Source organism: Cyprinodon tularosa, unplaced genomic scaffold (genome assembly GCF_016077235.1).
Source record: "Cyprinodon tularosa strain WSP-4 unplaced genomic scaffold, ASM1607723v1 ctg1038, whole genome shotgun sequence".
NCBI classification, from domain to species: Eukaryota; Metazoa; Chordata; class Actinopteri; order Cyprinodontiformes; family Cyprinodontidae; genus Cyprinodon; species Cyprinodon tularosa.
The window spans coordinates 258425-286420 of record NW_024037825.1 but is presented as its reverse complement, the minus strand read 5'-3'; the positions used below and the strand labels follow the sequence as shown (position 1 = coordinate 286420).

At 40.5% G+C, this 27996-nt stretch overlaps 1 protein-coding gene across 4 annotated transcripts in view; it reads right to left on the bottom strand.

Moving 5' to 3' along the window:
- The window catches only part of LOC119781521 (disks large-associated protein 1-like), a 111136-nt gene that overhangs the window by 36873 nt on the left and 46267 nt on the right, over nucleotides 1-27996 (bottom strand). For all 4 annotated transcript variants that reach the window (XR_005280585.1, XM_038282012.1, XM_038282030.1 and 1 more), the window contains 3 exons: nucleotides 21881-22095; nucleotides 4902-5097; nucleotides 3673-3955 (listed from right to left, as the gene is read on the bottom strand). Coding sequence is in view for 3 of the 4 variants with exons in the window: in XM_038282012.1 (XP_038137940.1) it covers nucleotides 3673-3955; nucleotides 4902-5097; nucleotides 21881-22095 (694 nt within the window). In the remaining variant the exon portion in view is untranslated. The remainder of the gene's footprint in view (nucleotides 1-3672; nucleotides 3956-4901; nucleotides 5098-21880; nucleotides 22096-27996) is intronic.

The window sequence follows — 27996 nt, the reverse complement described above, 5'->3', positions numbered from 1 at the left end:
GTGAATCTCCCCCACATTTTTGAATGGGTTTTGTTTCACAATCCTCTCCAGGGTGCGGTTATCTCTCTTGCTTGTACACTTTTTTCGACCACATCTTTTCCTTCCCTTCGCCTCTCTATTAATGTGCTTGGACACTGAGCTCTGTGAACAGCCAGCCTCTTTAGCGATGACCTTTTGTGTCTTGCCCTCCTTGTGCAAGGTGTCGATGGTCGTCTTTTGGACAACTGTCAAGTCAGCAGTCTTCCCCATGATTGTGTAGCCTATAGAACTAGACTGAAAGACCATTTAAAGGCTTTTGCAGGTGGTTTGAGTTAATTAGCTGATTAGAGTGTGGCACCAGGGGCCATCAATTTTGAACCTTTTCACAATATTCTAATTTTCTGATATGATGAATTTGAGATTTTCATTTGTTGTCATTTGTAATCATCAAAATTAAACAAAATAAACATCTGAAATATATGAGTTTGTATGTAATGTATGAATATAATATACAAGTTTCACTTTTTAAATGGAATTACTGAAATCAATCTACTTTTTCATGATATTCTAATTTTATGACCAGCACCTGTAGTTCTGCTGCTATAGGCTTAGACTGCTGGAGGACATAGGGACCCCTTTTTCATCATTCTGCTTCATTCTATCTCTATTCTCCCACTCTGCAGAATCTGTTAGTTCAATCTCTAACGTTCTGCTCTCTCTGCTTTTCCTCTCTACTGTCGCTACAAGCATGCTTAGTGTGAGGGATTGCTGAAGAGTCAATGAGTCGATGCAATCAGCTGGTTTTCCTTAGATAGAAAACTTTGAATCAATCTGACTGGATGATCTGGTTGAACTGGAAAGTGACCTGAGATGACATGATGTGAATTGGAGCTATAGAAATAAACTGAATAGAAACTGATTTGAACTGAATATCTCCCTAAATCAAACACAAATATTAAACTTAGAAAAATGTGAGTATTTGTGTTTTCCTCATTTTATTCCGCTCATCCTGTTTTCAGCCCATGGTGGAAATCCGTCCCATGGAGTTGGAGCTGCAGGATCAGTTTAGAGGGAGGAGTGCAACATTTTCTGTTATTCTCTCTTTCTTTTTGTCTTTTGCTTTCTTGTTTCCAGTTTTTTATGGCATGTGATATCCATGAACCATCTGACTTTATTCTTTCTTTGCTCTAATGTTTACTCGGTATGTAACCTGCCAGGGGGTTCTGCAGAAGGACATGTGTTCAGTGTGCTTCCTCTGCCCTTTGTCCTGTTTACCACCACCATCATCATCATCATCGCTCTCATTAGAGCTGAGGAAGACCTTCCTCTGGCAGCCTTGCAGCATCTGTTTACCCCCCCCTCTCTTCTTCATCTCCATCTCAGCTTCCTAATAGCTGCTCCCTGTGCTTCACCATCTTTGGGGATCCTGAGGGAAAAAGCTCCATGTTGCTGTATGACTGAGTCAACCCCATGTCAGCAATTAAAACAACCAATGAGCTGCAGACCAGCATCTGTCAAGAGTCACAAACTTTGGCGTAGCACCGGTTATCTAGAAAAGCTCTTCTAAGCAGCTGCAGAATTAGTTTATATAAAAATATGTTTTCCTCATTCATCAGAGCCTAAAATCAGGGACGTTTCCGGGGACAGCCTTAGCTGTGGACAGGTTGTCCCTAAAGCAGGACTAGTCCTAAAAAAATACGTCACGCTAATATAAGAGCTATATATTCCAAAAACCTTGATATTAACTTCTGTTCTCAAACGTAAACTCCACACTGATCCCCTACGTCATTTGGCCAGTTATATAAGTAGTTTTTGTTAAATATTATTTGATTTGTTTAATGTTTATCGTCTTTCCTCAACATTTTATTGGTAAATTTAACCACATTTCATTAACCGAGCTTAAAGAGTTATTTAAATGTTTAACTTTGAGTTCAACTTTCCAAAAGTCAACTGAACTTTGTTTCCCAGTCTGAAGACGTTTCTCTTCCATCCAGGAAGATTTTTCAATTCCAAATGTCAGAAATAGCGTTTAGTTCCAGGTTTTATCCAGCAGCCCAACAAAGCCTGGTTTTAGTTTAGAAAACATGCAAATAGAAACGGATGAACGGGTCCCCCCCTTTGGAATGGGGGTCGTTTGGCTTCTTTGTTAGCCTGCAATGCCCCATACCTGTCTATGTCCGTTTCTCAATCCAGTAGAATGCGATGACGGACTCGTGTTCTCGCTAAGTTTGTTCTTGACAAGAACCCAGGAAAGTCTGGACTCGGGGAGAACAGGAGCATGCAGCATAAATCTGGGTCAATTGGAACCAACGTTACCCCTGGCCTCCTCAGACGGGCTAACATTACCCCTGGCCTCCTCAGATGGGCTAACATTACCCCTGGCCGCCGCAGACGGGCTAACGTTACCCCTGGCCTCCGCAGACGGGCTAACATTAGCCCTGGCCGCCGCAGACGGGTTAACGTTACCCCTGGCCTCCGCAGACGGGCTAACGTTACCCCTGGCCTCCGCAGACGGGCTAACATTAGCCCTGGCCGCCGCAGACGGGCTAACGTTACCCCTGGCCTCCGCAGACGGGCTAACGTTACCCCTGGCCTCCGCAGACGGGCTAACATTAGCCCTGGCCGCCGCAGACGGGTTAACGTTACCCCTGGCCTCCTCAGACGGGCTAACATTACCCCTGGCCGCCGCAGACGGGCTAACGTTACCCCTGGCCTCCGCAGACGGGCTAACATTAGCCCTGGCCGCCGCAGACGGGCTAACATTAGCCCTGGCCGCCGCAGACGGGCTAACGTTACCCCTGGCCTCCGCAGACGGGCTAACGTCAGCCCTGGCTGCTGTTACTGTAGAAGCTCCACTGGTTGCTGCGATCCTCTCAACTTAGTGAAGCTTTAAGTATAATTTTCTCGCCTCAAATGATCTTAAAACATACTTTTATTGAATAACAGCAACATTAAAGAGAACTTTTATCTTAATCCTCTGAGCTCTGTGAGCGCTAACCTGGAAGCTGCTGGTCCAGCAGTGCATGCTGGGACAGCTGATAGTGAGAAACGGCATATGTCTCTGAAAGGGGGGTCGTTAAAGGGAATTGTTGGCCTCCTAATGCTAAAGACATCTTAAATATATATTCCCAGGACAGAACCTGACAGACCGAATGCTTAGTGATTTAATAACAAAGGACCTAAGAACATTTATTGTACAAAATCGAGGAGCAAACAGAGGACTTTAGTCCGGTAAAGTTTATCTTGATCCTGAAGTAACTTCTTGGAAACATTCAGCTATCATGAAGCCTCTCAGTTTGGTGCCTATAAAGCAAAGCCGTTCATCAAAAGGCATCTTAAACGTGGTTAAGTCTCTTTTCCTGGTAGATCCCAGGATGCTGCTGGGCTTAAATGTCCCTGGTAGGAACCGCCAAGACAAAAAGCTCTACGTTCAGACAAAGAGATTAAGATGCAAATCAGAGCATGAGCTAAAGATCAAATGTTAATGACGTAAGTGAGAAACACTCCCCTGCAACCGTTCTTATCCAAAGAGACATTTGGCCCCGGGTCCAACCAAGGAAAAGCTGTTTGGAGCCACAAAGTAGGCCTTTTTCAAAACAAGCTATCTGTTTTTTGTTATCTCGTATAGGAAATTAGTTACCATCTTAAACAACCAAAGATTTATCTTTTAGTTTCGCTTGTAGCAGCGCTCACCTGTGCTGCTCTGGATGGTCCTGACAGTGGTGGCGGTGGTGCGGGGGGGTGAGGATGGAAGCAGCAGCAGTGGTCTTCCTCCTGGTCCTTCGTCCTCAGAGGTACATCCCTGGTCGATGGCCCTTACATAGCTGGGGCTACGCATGCGGAAGCATCCAGGCATAGGCAGGGTGTCCATGGTCTCCAGACTGTCCATCCCTGCATCCATGGCCTGAGACTGCAGCTCACTGTAGACCTGCTCGCATACCTGCTCGATCTGCCCGTTCACCTCCACCTCACTCAGCTGGAGAGGAGACAGAGGAGAGGGACACGTGGTTAGGGGGGAGAAATCCACAGATTATTCACCAGAATAAGCTTTAGATAAACAGATAAGGAAGTTTTTCCATCACTCCCACATTAAACTGGTGGAACTCAGAGGTTGAATCATTTCTTTAAGATAAAGTGTGTTTTATAAACTGCCTGGCCTAAAAAAAAGTCGCCGCCAAATAAAAAGGTCACTCACTCCAATACTTTGTTGGACCGCCTTCAGCTTTGATTTCGGCACGCATTCGCTGCAGCATTGTTTCGATAAGCTTCTGCAATGTCAAAAGATTTATTTCCATCCAGTGTTGCATTAATTTTTCACCAAGATCTTGCATTGATGATGGTAGAGTCTGACCGCTGCGCAAAGCCCTCTCTAGCACATCCCAAAGATTCTCAATGGGGTTGAGGTCTGGACTCTTGAAGCCTTTTTTTCTGGTTAGCCTCACTGATTAGTGGTTTTCTTATGGCTACACAGCTGTCCAGTCCCAATCCCTTGAGTTCCCATATATATATATATACATATATATATATATATATATATATATATATATATATATATATATATGTAACCTAATGAAAGCGTTCGGATGGAGTAACTGTAGGTCCAACCTGCATCCACCCTTAGAGCGCCCCCAGCAGCTTTCATCACAACATTACTCCCTTGATCAGTGGAGTGTGATGGTTGGGCTGCAAAGTGGTCTTTACTCAGATGTTACCAAATCCTGCAACAAACTGCTGAGCTGCTATTTTACTGTAGAATGAGAAAGGTCAGATTTATCTCAACAAAGCTACATGCATCTTTCCTGAGCTGTGATGAAATAAAATCATCCAGTAATTAATGACACCACAAGTCAAAAAGTAATCAAGCATGTTGCTCCCCTCCAGCTTTATGTGCCACAGAGTGAAGGGACTGGATGGAGACGTACCTGACTGATGGTGCTCATGGCTCTCATGTAGCTTTCATTGCGTGAGCGATACTGAGGGGAGGACAGCAGGGATTTGGGGTCCAGGAGGGTTTTAGGGTCCAGAGTGTCCACGCTCCTGTTGATTGAAACCTCACTCACAGCCCGCAGGTAACTGTGACTCCTGATCTGCAGCTTGGGGGAGTGTTCTGTGGAGATCCTGCAAGAAGAAGAGCATCAGAGAAAACTTCCATGGCTTCGCAGTCTACATTAACATCCGACTCAACTTTTTGGTTTGCACTAAAGTTAATGTGGACTATTTATTCTACCTGTAACTATAAATGGCTTTGCTAAACACGATGCTGCAGAGGATCTCTGTTACATTCTAGAGGTTTCTAACAACGACAACGTCTACAATGATTATTGAAGGTTTTGGTTTGTTCATTGCAAATAGAGAAAGAAAATCTGCTGTTCTAATCCCAGTGTTCAAAACACTGGATGACTGCGACACAGTCCTAAAGGAGGCAAAGCCCACCGCCAGAAACAAGACCAACTTATTGCTTCACTTCATGCACACAAGACTGAGGAGCTGCAAACTAGAGATTAAGACTGTTAGGAGAAAGACTGACAGACTGTAAACTAGAGATTAAGACTGTTAGGAGAAAGACTGACAGACTGTAAACTAGAGATTAAGACTGTTAGGAGAAAGACTGACTAGCAGTAAACTAGAGATTAAGACTGTTAGGAGAAAGACTGATTAGCAGTAAACTAGAGATTAAGACTGTTAGGAGAAAGACTGACTAGCAGTAAACTAGAGATTAAGACTGTTAGGAGAAAGACTGACTAGCAGTAAACTAGAGATTAAGACTGTTAGGAGAAAGACTGACTGGCAGTAAACTAGAGATTAAGACTTTTAGGAGAAAGACTGACTAGCAGTAAACTAGAGATTAAGACTGTTAGGAGAAAGACTGACAGACTGTAAACTAGAGATTAAGACTGTTAGGAGAAAGACTGACAGACTGTAAACTAGAGATTAAGACTGTTAGGAGAAAGACTGACAGACTGTAAACTAGAGATTAAGACTGTTAGGAGAAATACTGACAGACTGTAAACTAGAGATTAAGACTGTTAGGAGAAAGACTGACAGACTGTAAACTAGAGATTAAGACTGTTAGGAGAAAGACTGACTACCAGTAAACTAGAGATTAAGACTGTTAGGAGAAAGACTGACTAGCAGTAAACTAGAGATTAAGACTGTTAGGAGAAAGACTGACTAGCAGTAAACTAGAGATTAAGACTGTTAGGAGAAATACTGACAGACTGTAAACTAGAGATTAAGACTGTTAGGAGAAAGACTGACAGACTGTAAACTAGAGATTAAGACTGTTAGGAGAAAGACTGACAGACTGTAAACTAGAGATTAAGACTGTTAGGAGAAAGACTGGCTAGCAGTAAACTAGAGATTAAGACTGTTAGGAGAAAGACTGACTAGCAGTAAACTAGAGATTAAGACTGTTAGGAGAAATACTGACAGACTGTAAACTAGAGATTAAGACTGTTAGGAGAAAGACTGACTAGCAGTAAACTAGAGATTAAGACTGTTAGGAGAAAGACTGACTAGCAGTAAACTAGAGGTTAAGACCGTTAGGAGAAAGACTGACAGACTGTAAACTAGAGATTAACACTGTTAGGAGAAAGACTGACAGTCTGTAAACTAGAGATTAAGACTGTTAGGAGAAAGACTGACTAGCAGTAAACTAGAGATTAAGACTGTTAGGAGAAAGACTGACTAGCAGTAAACTAGAGATTAAGACTGTTAGGAGAAAGACTGACAGACTGTAAACTAGAGATTAAGACTGTTAGGAGAAGACTGACAGACTGTAAACTAGAGATTAAGACTGTTAGGAGAAAGACTGACTAGCAGTAAACTAGAGATTAAGACTGTTAGGAGAAAGACTGACAGACTGTAAACTAGAGATTAAGACTGTTAGGAGAAAGACTGACAGACTGTAAACTAGAGATTAAGACTGTTAGGAGAAAGACTGACTAGCAGTAAACTAGAGATTAAGACTGTTAGGTGAAAGACTGACTAGCAGTAAACTAGAGATTAAGACTGTTAGGAGAAAGACTGACTAGCAGTAAACTAGAGATTAAGACTGTTAGAAGAAAGACTGACAGACTGTAAACTAGAGATTAAGACTGTTAGGAGAAAGACTGACTAGCAGTAAACTAGAGAATAAGACTGTTAGGAGAAAGACTGACAGACTGTAAACTAGAGATTAAGACTGTTAGGAGAAAGACTGACTAGCAGTAAACTAGAGATTAAGACTGTTAGGAGAAAGACTGACTAGCAGTAAACTAGAGATTAAGACTGTTAGGAGAAAGACTGACTGGCAGTAAACTAGAGATTAAGACTTTTAGGAGAAAGACTGACTAGCAGTAAACTAGAGATTAAGACTGTTAGGAGAAAGACTGACAGACTGTAAACTAGAGATTAAGACTGTTAGGAGAAAGACTCACAGACTGTAAACTAGAGATTAAGACTGTTAGGAGAAAGACTGACAGACTGTAAACTAGAGATTAAGACTGTTAGGAGAAAGACTGGCTAGCAGTAAACTAGAGATTAAGACTGTTAGGAGAAAGACTGACAGACTGTAAACTAGAGATTAAGACTGTTAGGAGAAAGACTGACTAGCAGTAAACTAGAGATTAAGACTGTTAGGTGAAAGACTGACTAGCAGTAAACTAGAGATTAAGACTGTTAGGAGAAAGACTGACAGACTGTAAACTAGAAATTAAGACTGTTAGGAGAAAGACTGACAGACTGTAAACTAGAGATTAAGACTGTTAGGAGAAAGACTGAAAGACTAAACTAGAGATTAAGACTGTTAGGAGAAAGACTGACTAGCAGTAAACTAGAGATTAAGACTGTTAGGAGAAATACTGACAGACTGTAAACTAGAGATTAAGACTGTTAGGAGAAAGACTGACTAGCAGTAAACTAGAGATTAAGACTGTTAGGAGAAAGACTGACAGACTGTAAACTAGAGATTAAGACTGTTAGGAGAATAAGACTGTTAGGAGAAAGACTGACAGACTGTAAACTAGAGATTAAGACTGTTAGGAGAAAGACTGACTAGCAGTAAACTAGAGATTAAGACTGTTAGGAGAAAGACTGACTAGCAGTAAACTAGAGATTAAGACTGTTAGGAGAAATACTGACAGACTGTAAACTAGAGATTAAGACTGTTAGGAGAAAGACTGACTAGCAGTAAACTAGAGATTAAGACTGTTAGGAGAAAGACTGACAGACTGTAAACTAGAGATTAAGACTGTTAGGAGAATAAGACTGTTAGGAGAAAGACTGACAGACTGTAAACTAGAGATTAAGACTGTTAGGAGAAAGACTGACTAGCAGTAAACTAGAGATTAAGACTGTTAGGAGAAAGACTGACTAGCAGTAAACTAGAGATTAAGACTGTTAGGATAAATACTGACAGACTGTAAACTAGAGATTAAGACTGTTAGGAGAAAGACTGACTAGCAGTAAACTAGAGATTAAGACTGTTAGGAGAAAGACTGACAGACTGTATACTAGAGATTAAGACTGTTAGGAGAAAGACTGACAGACTGTAAACTAGAGATTAAGACTGTTAGGAGAAAGACTGACTAGCAGTAAACTAGAGATTAAGACTGTTAGGAGAAAGACTGACAGACTGTCAACTAGAGATTAAGACTGTTAGGAGAAAGACTGACTGGCAGTAAACTAGAGATTAAGACTGTTAGGAGAAAGACTGACAGACTGTAAACTAGAGATTAAGACTGTTAGGAGAAAGACTGACAGACTGTAAACTAGAGATTAAGACTGTTAGGAGAAAGACTGACTAGCAGTAAACTAGAGATTAAGACTGTTAGGAGAAAGACTGATTAGCAGTAAACTAGAGATTAAGACTGTTAGGAGAAAGACTGACTAGCAGTAAACTAGAGATTAAGACTGTTAGGAGAAAGACTGACTAGCAGTAAACTAGAGATTAAGACTGTTAGGAGAAAGACTGACTGGCAGTAAACTAGAGATTAAGACTTTTAGGAGAAAGACTGACTAGCAGTAAACTAGAGATTAAGACTGTTAGGAGAAAGACTGACAGACTGTAAACTAGAGATTAAGACTGTTAGGAGAAAGACTGACAGACTGTAAACTAGAGATTAAGACTGTTAGGAGAAAGACTGACAGACTGTAAACTAGAGATTAAGACTGTTAGGAGAAATACTGACAGACTGTAAACTAGAGATTAAGACTGTTAGGAGAAAGACTGACAGACTGTAAACTAGAGATTAAGACTGTTAGGAGAAAGACTGACTACCAGTAAACTAGAGATTAAGACTGTTAGGAGAAAGACTGACTAGCAGTAAACTAGAGATTAAGACTGTTAGGAGAAAGACTGACTAGCAGTAAACTAGAGATTAAGACTGTTAGGAGAAATACTGACAGACTGTAAACTAGAGATTAAGACTGTTAGGAGAAAGACTGACAGACTGTAAACTAGAGATTAAGACTGTTAGGAGAAAGACTGACAGACTGTAAACTAGAGATTAAGACTGTTAGGAGAAAGACTGGCTAGCAGTAAACTAGAGATTAAGACTGTTAGGAGAAAGACTGACTAGCAGTAAACTAGAGATTAAGACTGTTAGGAGAAATACTGACAGACTGTAAACTAGAGATTAAGACTGTTAGGAGAAAGACTGACTAGCAGTAAACTAGAGATTAAGACTGTTAGGAGAAAGACTGACTAGCAGTAAACTAGAGGTTAAGACCGTTAGGAGAAAGACTGACAGACTGTAAACTAGAGATTAACACTGTTAGGAGAAAGACTGACAGTCTGTAAACTAGAGATTAAGACTGTTAGGAGAAAGACTGACTAGCAGTAAACTAGAGATTAAGACTGTTAGGAGAAAGACTGACTAGCAGTAAACTAGAGATTAAGACTGTTAGGAGAAAGACTGACAGACTGTAAACTAGAGATTAAGACTGTTAGGAGAAGACTGACAGACTGTAAACTAGAGATTAAGACTGTTAGGAGAAAGACTGACTAGCAGTAAACTAGAGATTAAGACTGTTAGGAGAAAGACTGACAGACTGTAAACTAGAGATTAAGACTGTTAGGAGAAAGACTGACAGACTGTAAACTAGAGATTAAGACTGTTAGGAGAAAGACTGACTAGCAGTAAACTAGAGATTAAGACTGTTAGGTGAAAGACTGACTAGCAGTAAACTAGAGATTAAGACTGTTAGGAGAAAGACTGACTAGCAGTAAACTAGAGATTAAGACTGTTAGAAGAAAGACTGACAGACTGTAAACTAGAGATTAAGACTGTTAGGAGAAAGACTGACTAGCAGTAAACTAGAGAATAAGACTGTTAGGAGAAAGACTGACAGACTGTAAACTAGAGATTAAGACTGTTAGGAGAAAGACTGACTAGCAGTAAACTAGAGATTAAGACTGTTAGGAGAAAGACTGACTAGCAGTAAACTAGAGATTAAGACTGTTAGGAGAAAGACTGACTGGCAGTAAACTAGAGATTAAGACTTTTAGGAGAAAGACTGACTAGCAGTAAACTAGAGATTAAGACTGTTAGGAGAAAGACTGACAGACTGTAAACTAGAGATTAAGACTGTTAGGAGAAAGACTCACAGACTGTAAACTAGAGATTAAGACTGTTAGGAGAAAGACTGACAGACTGTAAACTAGAGATTAAGACTGTTAGGAGAAAGACTGGCTAGCAGTAAACTAGAGATTAAGACTGTTAGGAGAAAGACTGACAGACTGTAAACTAGAGATTAAGACTGTTAGGAGAAAGACTGACTAGCAGTAAACTAGAGATTAAGACTGTTAGGTGAAAGACTGACTAGCAGTAAACTAGAGATTAAGACTGTTAGGAGAAAGACTGACAGACTGTAAACTAGAAATTAAGACTGTTAGGAGAAAGACTGACAGACTGTAAACTAGAGATTAAGACTGTTAGGAGAAAGACTGAAAGACTAAACTAGAGATTAAGACTGTTAGGAGAAAGACTGACTAGCAGTAAACTAGAGATTAAGACTGTTAGGAGAAATACTGACAGACTGTAAACTAGAGATTAAGACTGTTAGGAGAAAGACTGACTAGCAGTAAACTAGAGATTAAGACTGTTAGGAGAAAGACTGACAGACTGTAAACTAGAGATTAAGACTGTTAGGAGAATAAGACTGTTAGGAGAAAGACTGACAGACTGTAAACTAGAGATTAAGACTGTTAGGAGAAAGACTGACTAGCAGTAAACTAGAGATTAAGACTGTTAGGAGAAAGACTGACTAGCAGTAAACTAGAGATTAAGACTGTTAGGAGAAATACTGACAGACTGTAAACTAGAGATTAAGACTGTTAGGAGAAAGACTGACTAGCAGTAAACTAGAGATTAAGACTGTTAGGAGAAAGACTGACAGACTGTAAACTAGAGATTAAGACTGTTAGGAGAATAAGACTGTTAGGAGAAAGACTGACAGACTGTAAACTAGAGATTAAGACTGTTAGGAGAAAGACTGACTAGCAGTAAACTAGAGATTAAGACTGTTAGGAGAAAGACTGACTAGCAGTAAACTAGAGATTAAGACTGTTAGGATAAATACTGACAGACTGTAAACTAGAGATTAAGACTGTTAGGAGAAAGACTGACTAGCAGTAAACTAGAGATTAAGACTGTTAGGAGAAAGACTGACAGACTGTATACTAGAGATTAAGACTGTTAGGAGAAAGACTGACAGACTGTAAACTAGAGATTAAGACTGTTAGGAGAAAGACTGACTAGCAGTAAACTAGAGATTAAGACTGTTAGGAGAAAGACTGACAGACTGTCAACTAGAGATTAAGACTGTTAGGAGAAAGACTGACTGGCAGTAAACTAGATATTAAGACTGTTAGGAGAAATACTGACAGACTGTAAACTAGAGATTAAGACTGTTAGGAGAAAGACTGACTAGCAGTAAACTAGAGATTAAGACTGTTAGGAGAAAGACTGACTAGCAGTAAACTAGAGATTAAGACTGTTAGGAGAAAGACTGACTAGCAGTAAACTAGAGATTAAGACTGTTAGGAGAAAGACTGACAGAAAGTAAACTAGAGATTAAGACTGTTAGGAGAAAGACTGACAGACTGTAAACTAGAGATTAAGACTGTTAGGAGAAAGACTGTCAGACTGTAAACTAGAGAATAAGACTGTTAGGAGAAAGACTGACAGACTGTAAACTAGAGATTAAGACTGTTAGGAGAAAGACTGACAGACTGTAAACTAGAGATTAAGACTGTTAGGAGAAAGACTGACTAGCAGTAAACTAGAGATTAAGACTGTTAGGAGAAAGACTGACTAGCAGTAAACTAGAGATTAAGACTGTTAGGAGAAATACTGACAGACTGTAAACTAGAGATTAAGACTGTTAGGAGAAAGACTGACTAGCAGTAAACTAGAGATTAAGACTGTTAGGAGAAAGACTGACAGACTGTAAACTAGAGATTAAGACTGTTAGGAGAATAAGACTGTTAGGAGAAAGACTGACAGACTGTAAACTAGAGATTAAGACTGTTAGGAGAAAGACTGACTAGCAGTAAACTAGAGATTAAGACTGTTAGGAGAAAGACTGACTAGCAGTAAACTAGAGATTAAGACTGTTAGGAGAAATACTGACAGACTGTAAACTAGAGATTAAGACTGTTAGGAGGAAGACTGACTAGCAGTAAACTAGAGATTAAGACTGTTAGGAGAAAGACTGACAGACTGTAAACTAGAGATTAAGACTGTTAGGAAAAAGACTGACAGACTGTAAACTAGAGATTAAGACTGTTAGGAGAAAGACTGACTAGCAGTAAACAAGAGATTAAGACTGTTAGGAGAAAGACTGACAGACTGTAAACTAGAGATTAAGACTGTTAGGAGAAAGACTGACAGACTGTAAACTAGAGATTAAGACTGTTAGGAGAAAGACTGACAGACTAAACTAGAGATTAAGACTGTTAGGAGAAAGACTGACTAGCAGTAAACTAGAGATTAAGACTGTTAGGAGAAATACTGACAGACTGTAAACTAGAGATTAAGACTGTTAGGAGAAAGACTGACTAGCAGTAAACTAGAGAATAAGACTGTTAGGAGAAAGACTGACAGACTGTAAACTAGAGATTAAGACTGTTAGGAGAAAGACTGACAGACTGTAAACTAGAGATTAAGACTGTTAGGAGAAAGACTGACAGACTAAACTAGAGATTAAGACTGTTAGGAGAAAGACTGACTAGCAGTAAACTAGAGATTAAGACTGTTAGGAGAAAGACTGACTAGCAGTAAACTAGAGATTAAGACTGTTAGGAGAAAGACTGACTAGCAGTAAACTAGAGATTAAGACTGTTAGGAGAAAGACTGACAGACTGTAAACTAGAGATTAAGACTGTTAGGAGAAAGACTGACAGACTGTAAACTAGAGATTAAGACTGTTAGGAGAAAGACTGACAGACTGTAAACTAGAGAATAAGACTGTTAGGAGAAAGACTGACAGACTGTAAACTAGAGATTAAGACTGTTAGGAGAAAGACTGACAGACTGTAAACTAGAGATTAAGACTGTTAGGAGAAAGACTGACAGACTGTAAACTAGAGATTAAGACTGTTAGGAGAAAGACTGACAGACTAAACTAGAGATTAAGACTGTTAGGAGAAAGACTGACTAGCAGTAAACTAGAGATTAAGACTGTTAGGAGAAATACTGACAGACTGTAAACTAGAGATTAAGACTGTTAGGAGAAAGACTGACTAGCAGTAAACTAGAGAATAAGACTGTTAGGAGAAAGACTGACAGACTGTAAACTAGAGATTAAGACTGTTAGGAGAAAGACTGACAGACTGTAAACTAGAGATTAAGACTGTTAGGAGAAAGACTGACAGACTAAACTAGAGATTAAGACTGTTAGGAGAAAGACTGACTAGCAGTAAACTAGAGATTAAGACTGTTAGGAGAAAGACTGACTAGCAGTAAACTAGAGATTAAGACTGTTAGGAGAAAGACTGACTAGCAGTAAACTAGAGATTAAGACTGTTAGGAGAGAGACCGACAGACTGTAAACTAGAGATTAAGACTGTTAGGAGAAAGACTGACAGACTGTAAACTAGAGATTAAGACTGTTAGGAGAAAGACTGACAGACTGTAAACTAGAGAATAAGACTGTTAGGAGAAAGACTGACAGACTGTAAACTAGAGATTAAGACTGTTAGGAGAAAGACTGACAGACTGTAAACTAGAGATTAAGACTGTTAGGAGAAAGACTGTCAGACTGTAAACTAGAGAATAAGACTGTTAGGAGAAAGACTGACAGACTGTAAACTAGAGATTAAGACTGTTAGGAGAAAGACTGACAGACTGTAAACTAGAGATTAAGACTGTTAGGAGAAAGACTGACTAGCAGTAAACTAGAGATTAAGACTGTTAGGAGAAAGACTGACTAGCAGTAAACTAGAGATTAAGACTGTTAGGAGAAAGACTGACAGACTGTAAACTAGAGATTAAGACTGTTAGGAGAAAGACTGACTAGCAGTAAACTAGAGATTAAGACTGTTAGGAGAAAGACTGACAGACTGTAAACTAGAGATTAAGACTGTTAGGAGAAAGACTGACTAGCAGTAAACTAGAGATTAAGACTGTTAGGAGAAAGACTGACAGACTGTAAACTAGAGATTAAGACTGTTAGGAGAAAGACTGACAGACTGTAAACTAGAGATTAAGACTGTTAGGAGAAAGACTGACAGACTGTAAACTAGAGAATAAGACTGTTAGGAGAAAGACTGACAGACTGTAAACTAGAGATTAAGACTGTTAGGAGAAAGACTGACAGACTGTAAACTAGAGATTAAGACTGTTAGGAGAAAGACTGACTAGCAGTAAACTAGAGATTAAGACTGTTAGGAGAAAGACTGACTAGCAGTAAACTGGAGATTAAGACTGTTAGGAGAAATACTGACAGACTGTAAACTAGAGATTAAGACTGTTAGGAGAAAGACTGACTAGCAGTAAACTAGAGATTAAGACTGTTAGGAGAAAGACTAACTAGCAGTAAACTAGAGATTAAGACTGTTAGGAGAAATACTGACAGACTGTAAACTAGAGATTAAGACTGTTAGGAGAAAGACTGACAGACTGTAAACTAGAGATTAAGACTGTTAGGAGAAAGACTAACTAGCAGTAAACTAGAGATTAAGACTGTTAGGAGAAAGACTGACAGACTGTAAACTAGAGATTAAGACTGTTAGGAGAAAGACTGACAGACTGTAAACTAGAGATTAAGACTGTTAGGAGAAAGACTGACTAGCAGTAAACTAGAGATTAAGACTGTTAGGAGAAAGACTGACTAGCAGTAAACTAGAGATTAAGACTGTTAGGGGAAATACTGACAGACTGTAAACTAGAGATTAAGACTGTTAGGAGAAAGACTGACTAGCAGTAAACTAGAGATTAAGACTGTTAGGAGAAAGACTGACTAGCAGTAAACTAGAGATTAAGACTGTTAGGACAAAGACTGACAGACTGTAAACTAGAGATTAAGACTGTTAGGAGAAAGACTGACAGACTGTAAACTAGAGATTAAGACTGTCAGGAGAAAGACTGACTAGCAGTAAACTAGAGATTAAGACTGTTAGGTGAAAGACTGACTAGCAGTAAACTAGAGATTAAGACTGTTAGGTGAAAGACTGACTAGCAGTAAACTAGAGATTAAGACTGTTAGGAGAAAGACTGACAGACTAAACTAGAGATTAAGACTGTTAGGAGAAAGACTGACTGGCAGTAAACTAGAGATTAAGACTGTTAGGAGAAATACTGACAGACTGTAAACTAGAGATTAAGACTGTTAGGAGAAAGACTGACTAGCAGTAAACTAGAGATTAAGACTGTTAGGAGAAAGAGTAACTAGCAGTAAACTAGAGATTAAGACTGTTAGGAGAAATACTGACAGACTGTAAACTAGAGATTAACACTGTTAGGAGAAAGACTGACAGACTGTAAACTAGAGATTAAGACTGTTAGGAGAAAGACTGACTAGCAGTAAACTAGAGATTAAGACTGTTAGGAGAAAGACTGACTAGCAGTAAACTAGAGATTAAGACTGTTAGGAGAAAGACTGACTAGCAGTAAACTAGAGATTAAGACTGTTAGGAGAAAGACTGACAGACTGTAAACTAGAGATTAAGACTGTTAGGAGAAAGACTGACAGACTGTAAACTAGAGATTAAGACTGTTAGGAGAAAGACTGACAGACTGTAAACTAGAGAATAAGACTGTTAGGAGAAAGACTGACAGACTGTAAACTAGAGATTAAGACTGTTAGGAGAAAGACTGACAGACTGTAAACTAGAGATTAAGACTGTTAGGAGAAAGACTGTCAGACTGTAAACTAGAGAATAAGACTGTTAGGAGAAAGACTGACAGACTGTAAACTAGAGATTAAGACTGTTAGGAGAAAGACTGACAGACTGTAAACTAGAGATTAAGACTGTTAGGAGAAAGACTGACTAGCAGTAAACTAGAGATTAAGACTGTTAGGAGAAAGACTGACTAGCAGTAAACTAGAGATTAAGACTGTTAGGAGAAATACTGACAGACTGTAAACTAGAGATTAAGACTGTTAGGAGAAAGACTGACTAGCAGTAAACTAGAGATTAAGACTGTTAGGAGAACGACTGACAGACTGTAAACTAGAGATTAAGACTGTTAGGAGAATAAGACTGTTAGGAGAAAGACTGACTAGCAGTAAACTAGAGATTAAGACTGTTAGGAGAAAGACTGACTAGCAGTAAACTAGAGATTAAGACTGTTAGGAGAAAGACTGACAGACTGTAAACTAGAGATTAAGACTGTTAGGAGAAAGACTGACAGACTGTAAACTAGAGATTAAGACTGTTAGGAGAAAGACTGACAGACTGTAAACTAGAGAATAAGACTGTTAGGAGAAAGACTGACAGACTGTAAACTAGAGATTAAGACTGTTAGGAGAAAGACTGACAGACTGTAAACTAGAGATTAAGACTGTTAGGAGAAAGACTGACTAGCAGTAAACTAGAGATTAAGACTGTTAGGAGAAATACTGACTAGCAGTAAACTGGAGATTAAGACTGTTAGGAGAAATACTGACAGACTGTAAACTAGAGATTAAGACTGTTAGGAGAAAGACTGACTAGCAGTAAACTAGAGATTAAGACTGTTAGGAGAAAGACTAACTAGCAGTAAACTAGAGATTAAGACTGTTAGGAGAAATACTGACAGACTGTAAACTAGAGATTAAGACTGTTAGGAGAAAGACTGACAGACTGTAAACTAGAGATTAAGACTGTTAGGAGAAAGACTAACTAGCAGTAAACTAGAGATTAAGACTGTTAGGAGAAAGACTGACAGACTGTAAACTAGAGATTAAGACTGTTAGGAGAAAGACTGACAGACTGTAAACTAGAGATTAAGACTGTTAGGAGAAAGACTGACTAGCAGTAAACTAGAGATTAAGACTGTTAGGAGAAAGACTGACTAGCAGTAAACTAGAGATTAAGACTGTTAGGAGAAATACTGACAGACTGTAAACTAGAGATTAAGACTGTTAGGAGAAAGACTGACTAGCAGTAAACTAGAGATTAAGACTGTTAGGAGAAAGACTGACTAGCAGTAAACTAGAGATTAAGACTGTTAGGAGAAAGACTGACAGACTGTAAACTAGAGATTAAGACTGTTAGGAGAAAGACTGACAGACTGTAAACTAGAGATTAAGACTGTTAGGTGAAAGACTGACTAGCAGTAAACTAGAGATTAAGACTGTTAGGTGAAAGACTGACTAGCAGTAAACTAGAGATTAAGACTGTTAGGAGAAAGACTGACAGACTAAACTAGAGATTAAGACTGTTAGGAGAAAGACTGACTGGCAGTAAACTAGAGATTAAGACTGTTAGGAGAAATACTGACAGACTGTAAACTAGAGATTAAGACTGTTAGGAGAAAGACTGACTAGCAGTAAACTAGAGATTAAGACTGTTAGGAGAAAGAGTAACTAGCAGTAAACTAGAGATTAAGACTGTTAGGAGAAATACTGACAGACTGTAAACTAGAGATTAAGACTGTTAGGAGAAAGACTGACAGACTGTAAACTAGAGATTAAGACTGTTAGGAGAAAGACTAACTAGCAGTAAACTAGAGATTAAGACTGTTAGGAGAAAGACTGACAGACTGTAAACTAGAGATTAAGACTGTTAGGAGAAAGACTGACAGACTGTAAACTAGAGATTAAGACTGTTAGGAGAAAGACTGACTAGCAGTAAACTAGAGATTAAGACTGTTAGGAGAAAGACTGACTAGCAGTAAACTAGAGATTAAGACTGTTAGGAGAAATACTGACAGACTGTAAACTAGAGATTAAGACTGTTAGGAGAAAGACTGACTAGCAGTAAACTAGAGATTAAGACTGTTAGGAGAAAGACTGACAGACTGTAAACTAGAGATTAAGACTGTTAGGAGAAAGACTGACAGACTGTAAACTAGAGATTAAGACTGTTAGGAGAAAGACTGACAGACTAAACTAGAGATTAAGACTGTTAGGAGAAAGACTGACTAGCAGTAAACTAGAGATTAAGACTGTTAGGAGAAATACTGACAGACTGTAAACTAGAGATTAAGACTGTTAGGAGAAAGACTGACTAGCAGTAAACTAGAGAATAAGACTGTTAGGAGAAAGACTGACAGACTGTAAACTAGAGATTAAGACTGTTAGGAGAAAGACTGACAGACTGTAAACTAGAGATTAAGACTGTTAGGAGAAAGACTGACAGACTAAACTAGAGATTAAGACTGTTAGGAGAAAGACTGACTAGCAGTAAACTAGAGATTAAGGCTGTTAGGAGAAAGACTGACTAGCAGTAAACTAGAGATTAAGACTGTTAGGAGAAAGACTGACTAGCAGTAAACTAGAGATTAAGACTGTTAGGAGAAAGACTGACAGACTGTAAACTAGAGATTAAGACTGTTAGGAGAAAGACTGACAGACTGTAAACTAGAGATTAAGACTGTTAGGAGAAAGACTGACAGACTGTAAACTAGAGAATAAGACTGTTAGGAGAAAGACTGACAGACTGTAAACTAGAGATTAAGACTGTTAGGAGAAAGACTGACAGACTGTAAACTAGAGATTAAGACTGTTAGGAGAAAGACTGACTAGCAGTAAACTAGAGATTAAGACTGTTAGGAGAAAGACTGACTAGCAGTAAACTGGAGATTAAGACTGTTAGGAGAAATACTGACAGACTGTAAACTAGAGATTAAGACTGTTAGGAGAAATACTGACAGACTGTAAACTAGAGATTAAGACTGTTAGGAGAAAGACTGACAGACTGTAAACTAGAGATTAAGACTGTTAGGAGAAAGACTAACTAGCAGTAAACTAGAGATTAAGACTGTTAGGAGAAAGACTGACAGACTGTAAACTAGAGATTAAGACTGTTAGGAGAAAGACTGACAGACTGTAAACTAGAGATTAAGACTGTTAGGAGAAAGACTGACTAGCAGTAAACTAGAGCTTAAGACTGTTAGGAGAAAGACTGACTAGCAGTAAACTAGAGATTAAGACTGTTAGGAGAAAGACTGACAGACTGTAAACTAGAGATTAAGACTGTTAGGAGAAAGACTTACCGACTGTAAACTAGAGATTAAGACTGTTAGGAGAAAGACTGACAGTCTGTAAACTAGAGATTAAGACTGTTAGGAGAAAGACTGACAGACTGTAAACTAGAGATTAAGACTGTTAGGAGAAAGACTGACTAGCAGTAAACTAGAGATTAAGACTGTTAGGAGAAAGACTGACAGACTGTAAACTAGAGATTAAGACTGTTAGGAGAAAGACTGACAAACTGTAAACTAGAGATTAAGACTGTTAGGAGAAAGACTGACTAGCAGTAAACTAGAGATTAAGACTGTTAGGAGAAAGACTGACAGACTGTAAACTAGAGATTAAGACTGTTAGGAGAAAGACTGAATAGCAGTAAACTAGAGATTAAGACTGTTAGGTGAAAGACTGACTAGCAGTAAACTAGAGATTAAGACTGTTAGGAGAAAGACTGACTAGCAGTAAACTAGAGATTAAGACTGTTAGGAGAAAGACTGACAGACTGTAAACTAGAGATTAAGACTGTTAGGAGAAAGACTGACAGACTGTAAACTAGAGATTAAGACTGTTAGGAGAAAGACTGACTAGCAGTAAACTAGAGATTAAGACTGTTAGGTGAAAGACTGACTAGCAGTAAACTAGAGATTAAGACTGTTAGGTGAAAGACTGACTAGCAGTAAACTAGAGATTAAGACTGTTAGGAGAAAGATCTTTTTCTTGAGTTGAGGTGGTAAGTGAGACACTTTGCCAATAGAACAAGACAATTAACATTTAGAATAAGAAAAAAACTTTTGCATTGCCTCATTTCAAATGCATATTATCTACCTATCGGAGGAATTTAAGTATGTTGGAGGAGAGACACAGCAGCACTCAGTGAATGAGTGGAAGATGGAGCGGGAGATCGATAAGCGGATTGGAGCGGCGTCTGCTGTGAAACGTGAGCTGTACCGGTCTGTGGTGGTTCAGAGAGAGCTGAGCCAAAAGGCAAAGCTCTCGATTTAGCGGTCGATCTACGTTCCTACCCTCATCTATGGTCAGGAGCTGCGGGTCATAACCGAAGAATGAGATCCCGGATCCAAGCGGCTGAAATGATTTTTCTCCATAGTGTGTCTGGGCTCTGCCTTAGACATAGGGGGAGGAGCTCAGTCATCCGGGGAGGACTCGGAGTAGAGCTGCTGCTCCTCCACATCGAGAGGAACCAGTTGAGGTGGCTCAGGCATCTGGTTAGGATGCCTCCTGGATGCCTCCCTGGTGCGGCTAACATACCCAGCAGAGAGAGTGACTGACAGCAGCCTTCTATTACTACGGTTACAGAGTTGAGGACAGGAGAGTATCGACACTACTACTGCTGATAAGGCTCAAATAATTTGGACCTGCTAACTTCCCAGTCCACCGGAAATCCTCTTCATCATCAAAATAGCACCAGATAGAGTAGAAGCAGACACACTTTTAGGGTGTATTTAATTTTCAACAGTTTCATTAGTATTATTCATCTAAGCATTATTGATTTGGCATTTCATTCTTTCAAATGTTATTTAAATAATGTTTTGTCTATCTCTGTCATTCCCGTCATGAAGTGGTTTGAAAAGTTTCTAGCTGTTCTAAATTAGCTCAAAGTTAATTTAGCCTCATAAGAACATTTTCATGATGTCATGATCATGGCTCTGAGGGCTGACCTAATAGATCATTTCATTCACCTGTCCACCTCTGCCCAGTTTCCAATTACCATTCATGCAGTGGGGGATGGGGGCTTATAGTAATTTGTAGAGATCCTGATTTGCTCATCATGCCTCTTCCACTGAGGCTGCCTGTTCTCATCTGAACGTTCTGCCTGAACTCTCTGTTGGATTCCTGGAACCCTGAACCAGCATGTTCCTGTTCTCATCTGTATCCCTGATCAGGCTGCGGACTCCTAGACCTCTGAGCCTTCCTGTTTGCCTGGCCTGGCCTGGACTCCTCTCTATGGATGGGTTACTGGTTTCAGGGTACACCCCGCTATGAAACTGCTGAATTTTCTTGTTTTCTTTTACTATAATTGAGCTGCACATTGGAGTCTGATAGTCTGACACTGATATTCTTTTTTAAGAGAACTTGAAAAATTGAAAACCATTTTTATATTAGATATTATTACTGATTTCTATGTCATTCTTCCCCACCTTTACTCTGCAGTCTACAAACTCCTCAACTGCAGTTCAAAGGGATCTGATTAGTGGAAACGGTTCCTTTATTTCAATATTTTCCTTACATTAGTTTTAACGATCGTTTATGGTCGCAGTGTTTGAGAAAAGAGGATAAATCTTACTGTAGAGTGGTCATCTCTGTCAGCGATGGCTGTGTGGCTTTAAGGTAGCTGGCCCGACGTGCCTGCATCTTGGGCGAAGGTTTGGGACTTCCATCAGAGTCTCCGCTGTCGTCGTCAGCCATGGCTTTCACATAGCTGCCGCTCCTCATTCTACGACAGGGGATGTCCTCCTCTTTCCCCAGAGGAGAGAAGCCACTCCATTCATCCTGAGGTACCTGATAGTGAGGATGGAAACCCATGAGAGCGCAGTCAGGATGATGCTTCCTGCCTCCCAGCCATCAAACAGCTAAACCAAACATCCAAACTCAAGGAATCATCCAGCAACCAGGACAACCAGCAGGTTTCCCCTCATCCTTAATTCTCTCCCTCTGGCAGCGCACTGCTACTAGCATCACACCAGAGACTGCTGGCTGACATAGGATGCTGCAGGCAGAGGTCATTTAGACATTCCTCTAATTCAAACATCTGCTTCGCTGAGGGTCGTCCTGAAATATAACGGTTTGTTGTGGAATAAGACTCCAAATTAGGTTTACTAATTATTTCTGCTCTGATTAACCTGAGAGTATTAGTTAAAGTGTCACTGATGTTTTATTACACCTGGCAGCAAGGTATATATGTAAATAAACTATAAATCTGAGTGGGCATGGATGGGTTACTGGTTTCGGGGTACACCCCGCTATGAAACTGCTGAATTTTCTTGTTTCTTTTACTAGAATTTTGCTGCACATTAGAGTCTGATAGCCTGACACTGATATTCATTTTTTAAGAGAACTTGAAAATCATTTTTAGATCAGTTTCTTTTCAGCCTTTGTTGATCAATGCAGGGATTTTCACTGATATTTCTCTCCTTTTCTGGACACATGTGATGATGCGTAACCATAGCAACCATAGCAAGTTGATTTATTTACACCAGGGAGCAGCTCTTTAATATCTCTAAAGCTAAAAAAATACTTAATCTACTTCCACAAGTACCTGCTGAGTTGAACATGAGGTGCAGGGGATGCAGTGTAGCAGCAAGGAGAAGAGCGAAGAAGAAGAAATTTAAACTATCTCTTCCATCAGTCATCATGGGCAATGTGAGATCGTTAGGAAACCAGTCAGAACTTCAAGCCTTAGCAAGGACCCAGCCACAATATCAGCAATGCAGCATTATGTGTTTTACTGAAACATGGCTGCAGGATCATATCTCAGACTCCAGCGTCTCTCTTCCAGGCTTTCTGACCAAACCAGCAGACAGAGATTTAAAGAAGACTGGAAACCCTGTGAAGATCCATCCCTGCAGCCCAGATGTTCAACTGATGGCCGCTGGTTTTCAGCCATATTATTTGCCCAGAGAGGTCAGCAGTGTTCTGCTAGTAACCGTTTATACTCCACCTTCTGCTGTTGCCAACACTGCATGTGATGTCATCAGTTCTGTTGTTGCTAAGCTACAGACACAACAGCCAAATACATTAGTGGGAATAATTGGAGATTTTAATCACATCTCTCTCTCTGCTACGCTGCCAATGTTCCAACAGTCTGTTAGCTGCTGCACCACAGAAAACTAAAAGCTGGACTTGTTTTATGCAAATGTCAAGGATTCCTAGATCTATGAAGTTAGACATCCTCTAAGGAAATCAGATTAGAATCTATTTTTTCACTGCTCAGACAAAAAACCACTTTATAAGAAACAACCTGCATTTAAAAGAACTGTGAGGAGATGGTCCCAGGAAGCTGAAGAAGCCCTGCAAGGTTGTTTTGAGGCTACAGGCTGTGATGCTCTGTCAGCCACATGGAGAGGACGTCAATGCTGGTGAAGATTCTCAGGCATCCAGGTCAGAGCCGTTCCAAAAAAACAAAATGAAAAACAATCCACTGGACTTTGTTTCCAATTTTTCAATTCAAAATGTCAGAAATAGCGTTTAGTTCCAGGTTTTATCCAGCAGCCCAACAAAGCCTGGTTTTAGTTTAGAAAACATGCAAATAGAAACGGATGAACGGGTCCCCCCCTTTGGAATGGGGGTCGTTAGGCTGCTTTGTTAGCCTGCAATGCCCCATACCTGTCTATGTCTCTGAAAGGGGGGTCGTTAAGAGGGTATTGCTAGAATGGCTGAATGGGTGAGGTCTTCTGTTCTCCTGTAAAGGGGTTGGAGCTGCGAGGAGAGCGGAAAGGAATCAACTCTATCGCTGCATTGGAGGTTCTTGAAAGCTGAAACCTGAGTTTATATATATATATATATATATATATATATATATATCAGGAAATCCTACCAATGGCTGGACAAGGCTGGACTGAAGGACAGGCACTCATCATGGCTGCACAGGAGCAGGCCCTGAGCACCAGAGCAATAGAGGCCCAGATCTACCTCACCAGACGAGACCCCAGATGCAGACTGTGCCAAGAGGCCCTGAGACAATCCAGCACAGAACTGCAGGGTGGAAGATGCTGGCAGGGGAAGCTAACATGGAGCGCCATGACCAAGGGGCTGGAATAGAATACAGGAACATCTGAGCAGAGTATGGATGGAAACCCCAAGGTTACATTGGGAAACACGTCCAGGGATGGTAGAGAATGACCGAGCCAAGATCCTGAGGGACTTCCAGATACAGACGGACTGAATGGTAACGGCTAACCAACCGGACATTAAGGTGGTGGACAAGCAGAGGAAAGCTGTTATGGTTGCCATAGCGATACCAAGTGACTGCAACATCAGGAAAAATGAGAAACTAGAGAAATACCAGGAGCTCAGAGAAGAGCTGGAGAAAACCTGGAAGGTCAAAGCATCAGTGGAACCCGTGGCCATGGGGGCCCTCAGGGCAGCGGCCCCCAAACTGGAGGAGTTACAGCAGATCCCTGGAAATACATCAGACATCTCGGTCAAGAAGAGTTCAGTGCTAGGAACAGCAGAGATACTGGCAGAACCATCAGGCTCCCAGGGCTCTGGAAGAGGACCCCCGCTGGGAGGGAAAGGGGGGGAGACCCTCCCGCGATGGGGGAGGAAGAAGGGATTATTCCTTATTCCCTTTTATGTCATGTAACTATAATCGCATGTAATTAACAACATTATGCCAAAATTAAATGAGGTTCATTATTTCAGTCTTTAAACCTACTGAGGTCAAAGGTCAGAGATCTTTTAAATAAATATAGAAGTCTGTTTTTTATCAATGATGGGAACCATGGGGGGGGGGAGGGAAGGCTTAGTGGTTAGAGCAGCGCTCTGTGAAGGTTGCAGGTACCCGGTTCAATTCCCACAGACTGCCACTCTGGGTCCCTGAGCAAGACCCTTAACCCCACCCTGCTCCCTGGGCAGCGCACAGTGGCAGCCCACTGCTCCCCAAGGGGAGGGGTTAAATGCAGAGAGGGGATTTCTCCCCTATGAGATCAATAAAGTTCAATTATTATAATTATTATTATGAAACATAACCTGGAAGCATTTTTCTGGTGAATTTGATTCCTGACAGAAAGTCTGAGGAGATTTGTTGAGCTAAATATCTTTCTCTCTCTTCCTCTGCATGTGTGTGACGTCAAAGAGACACAAATGAGCAGTTTGGCTCTAAAAAGAGAAAAGGACCAGCTGCAGTATTATCAGCAGTGCCTCTCACCCACGCACTCGCTTCACATCCACAGCAGCCTGGCACTCAGTCTACTGTAACGCTGAGGAACAGCGCCGCTCTTTAAAGCTTTATCACAGATCCTGTCTGCCTGTTTCATCTTCATCTGCATTGCTAGAAATAATTAGCATTGGATAGCGACCCTGGATCGGTATGCAGCACATTCTAACCATCAGCTGCAGGATATAGGCTACAGAACACCGACGGTTCCCTTGGCAACCCTGTTTGGATGGTCTAAAGTAGCAGCATTTAAAGTAAATGAAAGTGCAGCTGGGAACATTAGTGGAAGACTTGATGAAGAGCGTAGGAGAGCCATGTGTGCAGCTTTAAAATAATAAGTGACAGGAGTTTGTTCAAAGAAACGTAAAAACAGCAAATCTGTGTAAAGCAGCAATGTTGCAGCGAGCGGAGCAACATAGAAGCGGTTGAACGAGCTGCCTGAGGTTCTGTCATCATCTCGCTGCCATTGGCCCAAACAGACAAGCATCAGCGTCTCGCTCCTCTCATTCCTGCTGCCCTTCAAGCGTCTCCGTTAGTCAGAAACCAACTTCCACCAGAGGATGCATCAGAGTGGGGGGGGGGGGCGATTAATGGCTCTTGAACACAAATTATTCTCAATCTATCTTTAAAATTAGCAACAGAAACCAGTGAACTGAAGCTGAGAAGCAGCAGAGGTGCTTCAATAGGAAGGTAGAGATTTAAAGCATCATCGATTTTTAAACATCTATTGTGAAATCAGTGTTTCGCTCTGAGTCTGTTTATGCCTCATTAGAAGATGGACGTAAACTCCTACTAACACCGAACCCACATCCTCAGTGACCTCCGCCCCGCCCCGCTCCGTCCCACATGCATCATATTAGTATTTAACTCATTTATTCAGTATTTAACTCAGTATTTAACTCACCGAACGCGTTAACGCGTTCCTTTAAACATCTCTGGATAGCATGTCCCATTACTAATATTAACACAATAAAGTCGGTAGAACTTGCTACACTCAAAAACTGCTCAATTACCGATCAGTGGTCTGTTAGCTTGCTACCTCTACTTCCTGTTTATCGGAGCTGTGAAGAGAGGAAGCTGAGGCAATCTTTGAAAGAAGAAGGTTCAAATGTTAATGTCCTCAGACAGAGAGATAGAGCTCCGATTGAGGCTCCGTAATGAAATGTAATGAAAGTTTTCATTGAGATCATCTGAGACTCGCCTGATCAGAAATCAAAGCCTGGGAGAATCCGCTCTATTATCTCCTTTGTTTTCTTTTCCAGAAGTTAACCCGCCATAAGCATTAAAGGATGATTACGCATATTTTCCTGTATCAGAAGTATTTCTATGGTTGTAACTAGTTAGAAGTGTGAACCTGAACGTATTGTGTAAAATCAACACAACCATTGTGAACAAAAACATCCAGTTCCGGACGGATTGGGGAGACGACTGCATGGGTGAAACACTCAGCAGCCTGAACGATTCCTCACCACACATGACTCAGCAGATTCCTGACCTTCAACATCTCAGACATCAGGAGAGACCTTAGGTCACCGTTTGTCTCTCAGAGTCCTTCCATGGGGGATGATCTGCTCTCAGAGCCTCATCTGGATTCCTGATCATCATCATCAGAGGTCGGTAAGATTTCATCATTCTTTACTGATGAATTCATGGTAGAACTTCTGAAAGTTCTTTAAATCTGAAATGATTCCATCCTGTTCAATAAATGATCAGTGTTTTTAATTCAGAGTAATTTTCATGTGAATGTGCTTTACTGGAGGCATCCATGTTTGTCAAAGAACACTACTGCCACCTACTGGTTAGTGACGTCACGGTGCGGTATCGGCTGTTGATCAAGTCCCAGTGCTGTATCTGGTGTTTGTCACAACGCGCTATTATCCAAGTCATCTTGAAAACATTCTTCTTCCAAATGTTGGCTACATATTACGGGTTTTTTTCTCTGGCCAGAAGTTCGATGGCAAATCCTCCCTCTTCAAGTTGGCGATCCAACGACCAACCCGTCCGTGGAGGATCAGGAATCAGAAAGGTGGAATAACTCTTTGTTTCACTTTTACCCGATGTATTCCAGCATCCAGCTGCCATGCACGTGGGCATTGTCAGTTTCACTATAGCTCTGGTGAATTTCAATGGTGAAGTCCTCTGGAAATCTTCAATAATTGTTGTTGTTTGCAGATGTGTCTAGTAGTTCCCATTGATTTAGCTTGGAAAGCGGGGAGAATGGCGCTAGGCTTACCGCACCGTGACGTCACTGCTGGAAGATGGCAGGAGGGAGGGGCTACTGTATTTGGGCAAAAATGGCCGCTCCCAGACTCAGTGAAAATTATAATTTTTGTTTTTTTACTGATTAATGCTTCATTCATTAAATCAAACGTTTTAGTTTTAGGTATAAATAAAGATCCATTGATTATTCCTTGCTGACTGAACTTCTCCTTTAATGACTATAAATCTCTTTGATTTATGGTTTATTAGTTATTAAAAGGATTTTAATGGATGTTTTAGGCCAATGTAGATTGGAAAACACAGTT